The 15,239-nt window shown below is 42.6% G+C and overlaps 1 protein-coding gene across 2 annotated transcripts in view; it reads left to right on the forward strand.

The window, feature by feature from the left end:
- PRELID2 (PRELI domain containing 2) overlaps nt 1-13,049 on the forward strand; it is a 69,353-nt gene extending 56,304 nt beyond the window's left edge. For both annotated transcript variants that reach the window (XM_037163343.2, XM_037163344.2), the window contains exons 6-7: nt 2,988-3,057; nt 9,062-13,049. In XM_037163343.2, coding sequence (XP_037019238.2) covers nt 2,988-3,047 — 60 coding nt within the window. In that variant the 3' untranslated portion in view covers nt 3,048-3,057; nt 9,062-13,049. The remainder of the gene's footprint in view (nt 1-2,987; nt 3,058-9,061) is intronic.
- Nucleotides 13,050-15,239: the final 2,190 nt, after the last annotated feature.

Consider the following 15,239-nt stretch of genomic DNA (forward strand, 5'->3'; position numbering starts at 1 on the left):
AATTAGTGTTCAGCTCAATAAGTGGAGGGTTCTCAGGTAGATGGATGGGGAAAGTTCACAGAGCTTTCCTAAGGAAAGGGTGTGCTTCTCTGGCTTTAAAGACATACCAGCTTGATTTAGGTTCCCACTCTGCAAAAAGAAGCATGAAGTAGAATAACATGGCAGCTTCCAGTCTTCCTGAAAATCAAAGGAAGACATTTAATTATTGTCCAGGGGTTTGTTGAAATAACAACAACAAAAAATTGGAACTGAGGAAGGAAATCCACTAGACTGTAAGCTAGATGAGGGCAGGAACTTTGTGTTTTTCACCATTTATTTCCAGTGCGCATAGTAGGTGCACCATAAGTATTTGTTAGCTGGATCTATTGAATGAATGAGAGAAGATGTGAGAACAATTTTGGTCTTAGGTTAAATTTCATTCCACTAGATGTTTCACCTCTTTCTTCTCTTTTTCCCCCCTAATTCTTTAAGAGGAAAGTAGCTCTGATGTACAAGATTGCAGTAGATACTCTGTCTTCAGATATGTTTCAGGAGAACTGTTTCATTAGCTCCCAGACTGGCAGAGTTAGAAGGGATCTTGGAAGTGCTGTCAGGCTGCCATTGACACATTCTAGTAAATGGACTCATTGTGCTTCAGAACCACGTGAGATGTGTTATCAGTCTATAGATTCCAGGCCCCACCAGTGGAAGTTGTGAATGAGTCAGTCTGCATAGGGTTTGGGAGTCGTTATTTGCTTTTGTGGATTCCTAGGAATTTCCATGAGCAGCTGGGTGTGGAAAGTGCTGCCCAATGAGCCTCACAATCCCCTGCACTCTCTGGTCTACGTTATTTCCTGAGAAAAGTGACTAGTGCACGGTACCCAGGAGAATAATTGCTGGAGCTGTGGAGCCGTGGCCCAGTGCCACTGACAGTACATGTGGTCCCACAGTTTGGCCATTTGGTTCACCCAGCACTCCATGTTCCCTGGCCTTCTGTCAACATCTCTTTGTTTTTTAAATTTTTTAAAATCATAATCTGAGGATATGTTTATTGATTTTTTTCAGAGAGGGAGGAAGGGTGGGGAGAGAGAAAGAGACAGAGACATTGATGTGAGAGAGAAACATCAATCAGTTGCCTTCCATAAGTGCCCCAGCTAGGTATTGAACTTGAAACCTGGGTGTGTGTCCTGACTGGTGATTGAACCTGTAGCCTTTTGATGTACAGGATGATGCTCCAACCAACTGAGCCACCCAGCAAGGATCTGCCAAGGTCTTTTAATTAATACTTCTTCCTTCTGAAACAGTGGCAATATTTGTGGTAATGGCCAGCCAGAATCTGAAGGACCTTCTGAAACCTGTAAAGAAACATTACCTTTTGTTGAGTATACCTTGGTACTAATTACAGGGGTGGGCAAAAGTAGGTTTACAGTTGTAATACAAATAAATAATACAATAATAAGTAAATAGTAATAGAAGAATAAACTCTGTTTCTCATACTCCTAACTGTAAACCTACTCTTGCCTATCCCTGTATATTTAATGGTCTTCCCCCTCTTGCATATTTATATGTATCCCCCTCTTGTGGCTCAGAGTAAACCTCAAAGAGAAAGTCCCTTCTTTGTACTTATAGGCCCCCTCAGCCCTACTTGAGCATAAAAAGCATCTGGGTGCTTGTTACTTGAGCCCCATGAAATCAAAGTCTTCCTGAGGGAGTCCTGGGAACCTGCATGGTGAGTTAGCCTTGATCATTAGAGCACTTTAGAGACAACTGCTCTCTCCCAGTCCCTGAGAACTATGTCCCATGCCCCCAGATCCAGCCTTCATTTCCTAAGTCCCTTGTTCATAATTATATGGCATCCCTGCTTTTCATCTGAGTTTATCCTCCGGTCTTCAGAACTCATCCTCGGAGGAAGGCAGAGGGAATATCGGCTCTCCTGTTTCCTCCAGGGTAGAATTGACTGGCCAAGGTGGGTGGGTGGGTGATTGGAAAGATACAGCAGTGGAGTGAGCATTGTGAGAAGGTTGAGAGGTGGCCCCTGAAACAGAATAGAATGTTTGTGTTCTTTCTCTGCTTCGTTACTTAGTATCTGTATAACTTGGGGCACATTATTTAAGCCTGTTTGAGTTTCTGTTGCCTCATCAGTAAGATGAGGGGTCAGAATAGTACTTGTTTAAGGTTTTCTGCATATTAAAAAGGTGTCTTTGGTTAGCCGTCAGGACACACTGAGAGATGGAGGTCTGGGTGCAGAGGGTTACCAAAGAGGATGCTCAGGGACAGCCCTTGTGAGGGAGTAGGGATAGCAGATTAGGCTGCTGGTGATGTTCTGTGATGCAGTTGTGATGAAGGTCTCAGCTGATCCCTTGGGCAGCTGGAGATGGGATGCCCTCAGAGTTGTTCCAAATTGAGGGAAGGGGGCCAGGCCTTTAGACCCCTGTATGCACCAGTCACTGGATGTGGGCTGCCCCTGGAGAGGTGCCATGATCTCAGGTACGGCAGCTGCCTTTGGCTGAGAGGGTGGCTGTGTGCTATCAGCTGCTGACAGGGCTGGCAGGTGCCAGAAGGGGTGCCCGAGTCCCAGAGCAGATCTCATCAGTATACCCAGCACCCACTACCCAGGCTAATGTATATAAAACCTTACCAGTGAACATAGCACGCTCATAAATGTTCAATTAATATTAACTGTTACCATTATTATTCTAGCTCTGGTGGTGCCACTTAGTGGCTGGGCCACTTTCACAAAGTTACCTAACTTCTCTTGGACTGTCTTCTTCTGGTTAAAATGGAGAGCCTAAACTCCCTGCTTCCCTTAGTAATTCCAAGCATACATGGAGATAATGTGAAATTGATGGGCAGAAGATTAGAAAAATGTACGGTGTGATGACGAGCCTACTTTTCTGAAGTGAATGTATGGCCATGACTTGGATTCCTTGAAGGAGAAGGGTTATGATAAATGTAAAAGCACTTGTCAGTGAATATGGCATTTTGATTTTCCTTTCTTCTCTCCATAGGGAATTAGAATAATGGAGATGCTGCTGAAGGAGCAGTGCGGTGCCCCCTCAGCTGAGTAAAGAGCCATCAGTGAGTACCAAAAGCCAAACCCAGCTGTTCTCCCAGGCCATGTGTTCACGCTCCCACACCTAGTGCTGTGCCCTCCCTGGGCCATCCATGCTGCACATTTCCCCAGGATATGCATAGGTGTTTCATTATCTGTTCTGTACCTTTATTTACTTGGTTCTTTGGTTTTCAGAACAGTTTTGTACTACGTGCTGCGTTACAACTGCATTTAAATTGTTTGAACCACTCAGCATAATCCAACATGATTACAACCCTCAAGGTAGCACAGATTTGTAGAAACTGCAGCTCAGGATAAATGGAAGCTTTAATTTTATCATTCTGAGAACAATGAAAGGAGGGGTTTAGAACTGTAGAAAGGGGCATATTGACTGGCCAGGGCAATAAATGTATTTTATCAGTTATATATACTCCCATCAATTGGGGATGGCTGCCTGAAATGCTATGGAGAAGGGCCTTGAAAATAATTCCTAAGCTCTAGGTAGAGGGCCTTGATTGATTAGCAATGTCTGCCTTGGGCACAGGATGGAGGAAGGAGCACTTTTGCAGAAGCACATGCCACTTTTAGTTTAGGATAAATAATGTAGGCTTGACAGATTGCAGGGGCATTCCAGAGTTACTTAAATTCTTTTCCTTGAGTTTTTATTGTCCACATCAAGGGGAATCACCTTCATAGTGGAAAGGGTGGAACAAAGTTATTTAAGAGAGAATCAAAGCCTAAAATAAATAGGGGATTTGCCTCTTATGAAATTTACTGGAGTTCGATTTTTAACTTCTGAGAGAAGGTAAGACATTTAAGTAGAGCAAACATTGTCTTCAATAATTCAGAATTACCTCAAGTTTCCTACGTCAGCTTAAAATTATAGTACATATGATTTTTGTATAAACAACATGGTACTTTAATTGTAATATATGATAAAATTTGAGGAGAATTAACCAAAGAAGCAAAAGGAGCAATTATGTGCAAAAGCATGCTGGTCATGCCTATGAATGAGAATTTGAGAATTATAAAGTGTTTCTGCTTGTTTGCAGGCTTGACTCCATTCTCACTAATGCTAAGCCTCTGTGTACCTAACGCATGCTAATAGATTTATTTACTACTGGAAAGGGGAGACCAGATAGTTTCATCTAGTACAGGCATGGTGTGCGGCAGGTGCTCAGCAAATGTTGGAATGGAGTCTAATGTCGTGTGCTCCTGCATCCGCTCTGCAGAGCAGATCTCAGCCCCACGACCCTGTTTCTCCAGGCTGGCATTTGGGGGAGGCTCACTAAGCACCGGCAGGGTGCAGTGTTCGTGTCCTTGGGCACAGATTCCATCTCACCCTGGAGCGTGGGAACTGAATTCAGCGCCATGTTAAATAAGAAAATGAGGGTGCCACTTGCATGGGAAGAGTATATCTTGGTTTTTAAACTTTAAATTGGTGATTGTGAAACTCTAGTGAGCATCAGAATCAGTGGAAGGATCTGTTAAACGTGGACTGATTATCCCTCTCCCCAGGCTCCTGACCAGAGTTTCTGATTCAGTGGGTCTGGGTGGAGTGAGAGAATTTGTTTCTAACAATGTCCTGGGCAGTGCTGCCGTGGCTGCTGGTCCAGGGACTGCAGTTGGAGAACCGTTGCTTTGCACGAGTTTTCATCTCTGAATGGAGATGGATTGAAAGCTATTAGCTGTAGTTTGAAACTGTTATGTATTCCATCACTGGTTTCAGATTAATCAAATGATTTTGTGTGACTTTCCCCTGATATTAATATCTCAGCCTTTTCTTGCCCACTGCCCCCGCTCCCAACCCTGCACTGCACTTGAATGTTGATAGGCTCCATACTGAAATGTAGACAACATAAAAGAAAGGAGGCAAGGCACACACTAACTTGTGTTTTAAATCACCAACTTATGGTTTCGATTTCAAGTGTTGCTTATAAGAATGAGGAAATTAAGCAAGCATTACCCACTGTCTTAAATTGTCCCTGTTCTTGCTTTTTTTTTTTTTTCGGGTCCTTTGTTTTGAGAACTGAGCCAAGAATTCAGGGCTTTATATATATTTAAAATATATTTTATTGATTATGCTATTACAGTGGTCCCCTTTCCCCCCTTCACTCCCTTCCACCCTGTACACTCTTTCCCACCCACATTCCCCCCTTAGTTCATGTTCATGTGTCATACTCATAAAAGTTCTTTAGCTTCTACATTTCCCATACTATTCTTATGCTCCCCCTGTCTATTTTCTACCTACCATTTATGCTACTTATTCTCTGTACCTTTTCCCCCTCTCTCCTCCCCCCACTCCCCCCACTCCCCTGTTGATTACCTCCATGTGATCTCCATTTCTGTGGTTCTGTTCCTATTCTAGTTGTTTGCTTAGTTTGCTTTTGTTTTTGTTTTAGGTGTGGTTGTTAATGATTGTGAGTTTGCTGTCATTGTACTGTTAATATTTTTATCTTCCTTTTCTTAGATAAGTCCCTTTAAAGTTTCATATAATAAGGGCTTAGTGATGATGAACTTCTTTAACTTGACCTTATCTGAGAAGCACTTTATCTGCCCTTCCATTCTGAATGAAAGCTTTGCTGGATAGAGCAATCTTGGATGTAGGTCCTTGCCTTTCCTGACTTGGAATACTTTCTAGCCCCTTCTTGCCTGTAAGAGCTCTTTTGAGAAATCAGCTGACAATCTTTTGGGTACTCCTTTGTAGGTAACTCTCTAATTTTGTCTGGCTGCTTTTAAGATTCTCTCCTTCATTTTAATCTTGGCTAATGTAATTATAATGTGCCTTGGTACGTTCTTCCTTAGGTCCAACTTCTTTGGGACTCTCTGAGCTTCCCGGACTTCCTGGAAGTCTATTTCCTTTGCCAGAATGGAGATGTTCTCCTTTATTATTTGTTCAAATAACTTTCCCACTTGTTGTTCTTCCTCTTCCTCTTCTGGTCCCCCTATAATTTGATTGTTGGAATGTTTCAAGATGTGGAGGTTCCTAAGCCTCTCCTCATTTTTTTGAATTCTTGTTTCTTCATTCTTTTCTAATTGGATGTTTTTTTCTTTCTTCTGGTCCACACCATTGATATGAGTCCCAGTTTCCTTCCCATCACTACTGATTCCCTGTACATTTTCCTTTATTTCACTTAGCATAGACTTAATTTTTTCATCTAATTTGTGACCAAATTCAACCAATTCTGTGAGCATCCTGATCACCATTGCTTTGAACTGTGTATCTGATAGGTTGGATATCTCTTCATCACTTAATTGTATTTTTTCTGGAACTTTAATCTGTTCTTTCGTTTGGGACAATTTTTTTTTGTCTTGACACACCTGTTACATAGTGAGGGGCAGAGCTTTAGGTGTTCACCAGGGCAGGGCAACCCAGTCACTGAGTTGTGACGTCGTATGTTGGAGAGGGGTCCGAGAGGGAACAATGGCTCTTGCTCTGCTTTCTGCTGGATTTCAGTCCCTTCTGCCACTCCCCCTATGCAAACTGGGCCCTTTTGGTGCTGATTCCTGGGTGGGTGGGCTTGTGTACATTCTAGGGCCCTGTGGGTCTCTGCAACAAACTCCCTTGTGAGGCTGGGAGTTTCTTCCACTGCTGCCTCAATCGGCGTTTTGAGCTTTATTTCCCAGTGCTGAGACCCTGGGTTGTACAGTCTGTCCCGCTTCCCAGTTTTGTCTGGTTTATCTGTGCTCCAGTGTGGGATTGCCCAGTCTGCCAGTTGCCATGCCTGGTGCACCCCTCCACAATCCGCTGCCTTGCTGGATTCGCCTGCTGCCACCTGCGCCTGGGTCCACCAGCCACCACTTTTTTTGCTGCAACCCCTCTCCGTTTGGCCCCCCGATCCTCCCTTCCTACCGGGCTGGATAAATGTGTCTATTTTAACTCCTTGGTTGTCGGACTTCCATACAGTTCAATTTTCTATCAGTACTGGTTGTTTTTTGTTTCTAAATTGTTGTTGTTTTTCTCTTGGTTGTGCGAGGAGTCATAGTGTATCTACCTATGCCTCCATCTTGGCTGAAAGTCCCTCAGGGCTTTATATTATTCCTAAAAAGTAATGTATTCTCCTTCCTTAAGTGGGTGGTTGAGGTCTGGAAACTACAAGGAGTTTGGTGCAGGGCATGTGCATTTAATGCACTTAATGCAATGGAGTTCCTGAAGGATTTCCGTAATTCAAACTCTCATTATTTATGATAAGTTTTCTCAGAGAAGCAGATGAAAAATAATAAGTATATACCATTACCACACAAATCCAAGATTATGACAGGTTAGAGGCTATTGCTGAGGCTTTAAGCTTTTTCCCAAAATCTGCTTCATTGAGGTATTATCTCTCTCTGTACAATTAAACTGACCCTTTCTAAGTGCACAGTTTGGCGAGTTTTGGCAGATACATACAGCCATACAAGTAGTACCAGTCACATGATATGGGACCTTTTGAGGCTCTGACGCTACTGCAGTGTTGTTGCCTTCTTATCACTTCCCGTTTTTAACCCCCTTTTCTTGACCATTTTTCCAAAGTTTTAAGCTCGACACATGGCAGTTTCAATGGAACTTTTTATTTTCTCAAAATTAGCTCTATAGGAAATGGGAGAATGGTTTCAGTGGGAGAACTGATTTTATGAGCAGTAAAATGCCACAATGAAGAAAAGGTAGTAGGAATGAGCTATAGAACAGGGGTCAGCCAACTGTAGCACACAGACCAAATCCAGCCTGCTGTCTACTTTTGCAAATAAAGTTTTATTGTAATGCAGCTTTGTTCCCAGCTGTGTTCTAGCTCCAACAGCAGAGTGAATTGCTATGATAGACATCTTACAGATGCAAAGCCTCAAATATTTACTCTTTGGTCCTTTAAGAAAAAGTTTCCTATCCCCTGGGTTATAGCATGGCCTCTTCTACATTAACATTGGGGCACCTTGTGGTGGCTTGGCCTTTCTTTTATGTAGCATTTGATCATATCTTACCTCTATTCCAGTAACATGACAGTTTATGTTCTCTGCCTGAGCTCCAGCATCGCTGCTTAGATGATGTTATTTGAAGGCATCACAAACCATTAAAATGAACACAATGATGCAGTTAACGTAGCAGCAGCAGTGATCATTAAAATTGCTCATGCATTAAGTTGCAGTGCATGTGCATAGCAGGCATCTGTGGGACAGATGCAGCAGCAGTGTGATGGGGTAGCCATGTAGGTGCTATGGGTGATGCATGCACCCAACCTACCAGCTTTGGGCTTTTGCAGTTTTTACTTTTTCATAAAAATATTCTGTGGGGTTTCTACAAATGTGCATAAGGAGACACTAATATTTCTATGCAATACCACATTTCAAATTTGCATAACTTATAAGCCTGTTTTTGTTTTGTTTGTTCATTTATTTTGTTCTTACAGCCCCCAGGTAGGTGAAATCATATGGCATTTGTCTCTCTCTGTCCAAAAATTGTGCTCGATTGCCAATCACATGGAATGTGACTGCCTTGTATATGGTACCTAGCCCTAAAGTGACTCCCTGGAACCCACTGGCCTGTGTATTCGAGTGAGTGGGGGCTTGACATTTAGGAGCTTAGCAGGTGACTTTTGTCACAAGCCAAACTTGGGGTTCGTAAATCTCACTCACCAATTTGCTTGTGGTGCTGCTGCTGACACATCTATTGGATAGATTTTTGATTTCCTGTCAGTTTTGAATAAAACAAATAGCCCTGACATGCGCTTGTTCTTGCCGCCAGCAGTTGGGAGACCAGGCGTGGTATGGTTTGATAAACTAGCAGAGTTCTTTCACATTGGAATGATTAAGACCTCAGTTTCAGCTGTATCTCCACTCCCCTTTGGACCAGCTTTTTTAGGTAGTTGGACTTAATAAAATGAGGTGCTTGCTTTGTTCCAAGATCATTAGGAGGCAGAAATGCAATTTCTTCAAGAATTATCCAGAGTAATAGAACTCAAGTGACCCTTAAGAGTTGCTGCAGAAAGGAAGGCAAACAAATATTGATCGGTGAGACATGTTTATGAGATGACCGAGTCTGCTTGTTTTCTCTTGCAGGGGAGCTGTGTTATGTCTACTTTTGCTAGAGAATCTCTTCTTGGACACACCACACCAACAATACAATTTTCTAAATATAGGCTTAAGGATGCGGTGTCTATCGGCAGCTTTAAGAAGATGAGACTGTTCCTGCCAGGACATGAAATGACACTCTCCCCTGGGAGCCAGCCTCAAATAGCTACACTCATGGAGATGCATCCTAGCTGGATTTTTATGGCACAGACTCTACAGTTTTACAAATAAAGGGAAAATCCGTAGAGGGTGATGTCGCCCTTCTTCACAAAGTCCTGCCGATTGCCTGGTGGTGGTGTCCGAGCAGCCAAGAACAGGCCTAGAGACTGGTGTTTGTGCCTTTATGTTATTTGCATCATTGCTTATAGATTCACCAGAAGATTCTAAGGTAAATAAAGGAACTGAACCTAACACCTGATTCCCAGGTGGCCTGGAATAGACAGGAATGTGTGAGACCTGAGTTCAAGAGAAGCCACTTTTGTAGTAATGTTGAAGATTCTCAGAAATCAGGAGCATTTGATTGAGACCCACAAGTTCTGCATAACTGCTATCAGTGTAACATTTATAACGTAGCGTTGAGCTGTGTCTGTCTGCTGGAAAAACATCAGATGGAGAGTGGGAATATATGTATAATCTTGGCTCCTCCTAGCTCACTCTTGAGATCTGAGACAGATCATAACCTCTCTCTTTTCACTGGGAAAGTGGGGCTTATTGGGCACAGATCTTACTACCTGTGGGTTGTGATGCTTAAACAAGATGTTTAGTGTGAAAAGCACAGGTTTGGAGTCAAACAGACAGACCTGAGTTTGAATCCAAGCATTTCCACTCACTAGCTCACTGGAACATAATTTTAAATCTTTATGAAGCTCACTTGCTAAAAAATTTTTTTAAATGAAGTGAAATAATTAACTGTGAGGTTGTTGGACAAATTTTGCATTTTATATATATATATATAGAGAGAGAGAGAGAGAGAGAGAGAAAGAGAGAGACAAGCATTCCTGGTACCTAGTAGAAGTCCAGTAAATAGAAGCCATTTTTACTCTGATTATGGAAAACCATTTTGAAAATGTATTTTTCAAATGTAGTATAAGGTAGGATTACTGTTTGAAAATTAGATGACAGTAGTTTGCATTTTCCACAATCAGAAGCCAAACAATAAATGCACATTACCTAATAGAAAGCTTGAAGAGAGGCAAAAATTTGGAATCCATCTTAAGATAAAAATTGGACCATTAATGGAAAGTCTTGGAGAATTTTTTTTATATTTAAAATATTTTCCACTTAGTGTATCAATGAATTTCAAAGCGATTGCATTTTTTTTTAATACAAGCCTGCCACTGTGAGCCTCTTCTTATTGTGTTCGAGTGCTTTGTGCTACTTGAGTTTTGTTTCTTGGGATAATTTCTCCTCATTTCCTTAGTGTTGTTTTCTTCAATTGCATTGGAGGGAAAATGAATGGTAGAAACCAGGAGACACTTTGACCTCCTTTATCAGTTTGTAAATGGCATTTTGTAGGCTTTTGGAATAATTGCCCACTTCCAAAAATAAGAGGCAATGCAAATTATCACAGAGGTGAGAAGCAAGAAGTTTGTATCTGGAGATTAGATTGGAATAAACTTAACCCTTCCTATGCAACCACTTGCATCCTCTGCAGGCGGGAGAGTTCTCAGCCTGGGCCGCCCAGTAGGACCACCTGGGGAGCTCTGTGTAATCCCCATGCCCCCGTTACACTGCAGGCCAGAAAATCGGAATCTCTGGGTGTAACTCAAGCACCAGTGCTTTTTAAAGCCCCCTAGGTGATTCCAATGAGCAGCTAAGGATGAGAACGCTACAATAAGTTCTAGGTGATTTGCAGACATCTGATTTCTTTTTAACACCTCTGAGGTAGGAAAGGATTTGTAGTCAGAATTTTTGTTAGAAATAGAAATAGTGAAGCACAGAGAAGCTGATTTTTGTCTGAATTCCTTGAAGCTGGGGTGGCTGGTGCAAATGCCTGCAGGGGTCTGGAAGGTGATCTGGTGGGGGAAGCAGGCTGGTGGCCACTGTGGACAACCCCAGAGCCCAGAGGTGGGCAGCAGCTGCCTGGCTGTAGCATGGTGTTGCCATGTGGCTGGTTTTCCGAGTTCTTCCAATTTCACTTTTCCAGAAAGAGAATTTTAAAACTCCTGATTTTTACATGTTGAGGACAAATTCAGAATTGTTTAAAAACATTGTGCTCGCCAAGCAACACATGTTTGCTAGTCATTTCCAGCCTCTCTTCAAGAGTGTTAAGGACCAGACTAAACATCCCAGCCAATATTTAATAGATTTGTGTTGTTCTGTCCCAGATGTAAGCTGCCTTCTGCTGCTCCCCCACACCTACTTTATAGGTGTGTTTTCCTCCCATTTCCCTGTAACCCTCTGGACTTATATTAGACACTTACCCTAACTCCCCTTTATTCCAGGAGGAATCTGCTGCTTCAGGCCTCTCATCTATGGCTCAGAAATCTTATGCTTTTTAAAAAATTAACTAGGACTGGTTAGAGTTCATTTTTATTATATGTCAGAATTCTTTTCCTGTGTTGAAACATTTAGGAGCCCACATTTACCTTTTTACTTTTTTAACTCTGCAGTCTGGTGTAAGAATGTCAAAAGCAGGAGGAGCCTTACTGGGCATGTTAGGAACGTGGGTGGGAAAGGGTGAAAGGGGAGACCTGGTGAGTCTCCCCTGCAATTCACTCCAGTGAGTCCTAGATTTGCACTTGTACCAGAAATCCTTTGGGAGGGGTGCAGAAGTGCTGGTATCCAGGCAAGGTTCTGATTGATGCCTTTGCACTTGGGACCTGAGGATCTGCATTTTCAAACCTGTTTTCCAGGAGGTTGGGTGGTGCTACTCCACAGACCATATTTTGAGAAACTGATATAGCACAGGTGTTTTGGCCTCCTTGTCTTCTATCGTTTAAGACAGTTTTGCAGGCCGTTGGGCCCACCACTGATCAACATAGTTGGCCACTCGGGGCCCGATATAAAGATCTTACATAGAGAGAGGCTGACTAAAGCTCATTCCTGCATAACTGAGGAGCTTTTATCATGAAGGGGCTTTTATGTTTTTATATAAATGTGGATAAAACAGAAATGGTGCTATATTCGTTTTATATAAGTAGTATACATGTAGTAAGATCTCATTTAACAGGCCTTTTGGGCTGCACGGGATACACACTCAAGGTTATTCTTTATATTTGTGCATTTCCTGTACTTCATTTCAACCATTTACATAGAACAGTTTCTGATTAGTACACACTTCCCTGCTTTTTGCAAACCACAACCTACTGAAGACAGTGAAACCTCTTTGGGGTTGTTTCTATATTTTGAGTGCTTTCAGGTCCTATGTGGGTTTGTTAAAGCCCCTGCACTGGCTGGCCCCACTTGGCTCTGCTCTTTGAGTTCTGTGGTGGTTTGGAATCATTGTTCTTCCCCCTCCCTGTTACTTGTTTCTCTCTGCCAGCACTCTGCCTGCCTCGAGGAACCTTCCTCTCATTTGCTGTCTGGGAGCCGGAAAACCATGTCACTGCGTACTATGTGTGACCAGGCGCTGAGTGAGGCTTCGAGAGGCTTTTCTAGCAGTTAAACAAGGAACATTAGCTGCACTGACTAGGTGACATTATTTTAGTGATTCCTCTGTCTTCTTTGAACTTGCTTCCTGATCCCCAACTGCACTGCCAGATCTGTGACCTCAGGATAAGTGAGATGTTGCTACAGGGAGTTTCGGCTGATTTTTAATCTATTGTCTCCCCCAATTGTATTCATATTTTTATATGTACAGTTCCACAATGTGAAACTTCAGTGGATTAAAATCTAAATGGACATTTCTCAGGCCAAGTTTTGTGAAGGATAAAGTGTTTTTGGTTCAGTACTGTTGTGATTTGGAACTATAAAGTAGTTGTATACCTATGAAATCTGATCCTGCAGTCATCCTGAAATAAAGGTTTTACAGCTATTATTTATGTGTGAATTCTAATTTCTTGGGGTATCACACTCAGCAGAGCTTTTGTTTATCATTTGTTCTGATGACCCTGGGTCTTTTCAGTGGCCCCAGATGAGTGTGTTATACCAACCTTATGTTTGCTCCCCACTTCCCCTGAGGTGAGCCATTAAATTTTCTCCTGGAAATAAGCTGAGGTCAGTCTTAACTGGCTGACTCTGGTGGGCCAGAAACACACAGTGGCATGAAGTCAGGGGGTCCCACAGAGTGAGGGAGACAGAGCCACTGAGTACTAACCTGTGAGGCTCAGCTACGCTTTCTGTGCTTTGTTTCCATGAGATTCACCTCTATCCTGGCATCTGTCTCCTTTTACTAGACTGTATTTGGGTTTCTGTGCCTTATTGCTGGAATGCCTTGTCCAAGTCATACTGATACCTTTCTTTTGTTAGAGCCTGTGATTAGGCAGAGCCTGCCTTTAGGGGTAGAGCCCTTAGTTTAACCAGCACCATTGAGCACCTACTGTGTGCAAGAGGCAAGATTCGTGTTCTTTTTCGTCTTGATCCAGTGAGTTTCTAGGTTCACACCATCATTATAATGACAGATGGCAGTAGAAGGCACCAATTGATGGTAAGACCAGGCTCTGTTACAGCTTGGGTAAATCAAACAATGTTTGCTTATGTAATAGATGCAGAAAAAAGTCAGCACAGGATGCACAATCAAGAGAGATCAACACAAAAATGTATATAGCTTTGCCTCGAAGCCTCACCAGCAGGTTGCATAGTTTTAGATGATAGTGTCTGAATTAGTGAGGGGCACAGCATACCTTTGGGAAGATAGTTCTCTTTACGCCCTGCCTTTCATGCAGAAGAATGGAGCTGGCCTGCATGACACCGCCTTCCCTGAGTCATGGAGGAGCTTTGCAGTGCACGATGATCGCAGGGTACAGGATGTCCAGGCATAAGTGTCTTTTCCTTTCAGACTGTCCTGGCTGTTATAGCTTGGTCTCAGGACACATCCCAGAAGGCCCAGCTGCAGCATCAGCATCTGCTTCCCTGATGTCTGAGTGGGGCATGCTAACTAGTTTGGGCTAACCCTGCAAGACCCAGAAACTTAACACAAGACTTTAAGAGACTGAAGCAGATAGGTAGAGTTGTGAGAGTGGCAAAGGGGCTTCTGAATACAACTTAAATGAACTTATCAAAACAATTTAAAATGAAATATTTAAGATATAAAATATATTTCTTGCATACCTGACTGCCAATTGGAACCTGCTGGGGATTTCATGGGGAGCTTTAAAAAATAATGCTACCTGGGTGCCACCCACAGAGATTCTAGGTTGAAGCCTTGGCATTGGGATTGTATAAAGCTTCCCATGTGATTGAAACCAGGAGCAGCGATTCTGCCCAACTTTGGAAGGAACATCTGTTCTCCCATAAGTGGTAACCCTTAGGAAGCTAGCTGGACTCTGGAGTTTGTAATATGAGGCTTTCCTGATGTTTTGCCTCTAGCCCATCAGAAAAATATCATTCACTGTTTAAGAAAATAAATGCTCCAATTTCTCTTAGATGCTAATAAAGGAAAAGATATGCTAGAAATGCCCCACCATGGGCAGCCTATTTTATGAGCAGAAGTTTGAGTTGTGTTTATTGGAACAGAATTTCATGCAGAAAAAGGACCCCGTAGTAACTTGAGACCCCTGCTTTGTCTTGAAGGGTCAACCTGAGTCCCTGCATTGGTGCACTTGAAGATGTAGGTCTTCAAGCTCTGGACAGGCTTGCTGTGCAGGAGGCAACAGAGAGAAAAATAGCAGCCACCATCCGTTTAACTTAAACTCTATGGAGCTATTCTCCAGCCTTGTCAGAGAGGGTTAGGGCCATTTCTTGCCTGCCATCTGTTAGCGGCTGATGAAATTATTACTTCTTTGTGTTGGTGCCGGGATGAACTTTGAGGTCAGATGACAAATGAGAAAATGCTAACTGCCCCGTTGTATATTTTTGTTTTCCCATTTTGGATTTCGGTGTCTCCCTCAATTCAAAAGTTCATTTATTACACAAACTTTGAAATGATCACATAGCCAGTTTGTTGAGATGTTGAAAGGAAATTATTTTCTGGAATGAAACACCTCTGATATTTGTGTTTGTTGAAGGATGTAGTTATCAGTCTCATCAAAACCCAAGTCATTCTTGTCAATCACTCAACAACAGC

The sequence above is a fragment of the Artibeus jamaicensis genome, unplaced genomic scaffold (assembly GCF_021234435.1).
Source record: "Artibeus jamaicensis isolate MK-2021 breed Jamaican fruit bat unplaced genomic scaffold, CSHL_Jam_final contig_456, whole genome shotgun sequence".
NCBI classification, from domain to species: domain Eukaryota; kingdom Metazoa; phylum Chordata; class Mammalia; order Chiroptera; family Phyllostomidae; genus Artibeus; species Artibeus jamaicensis.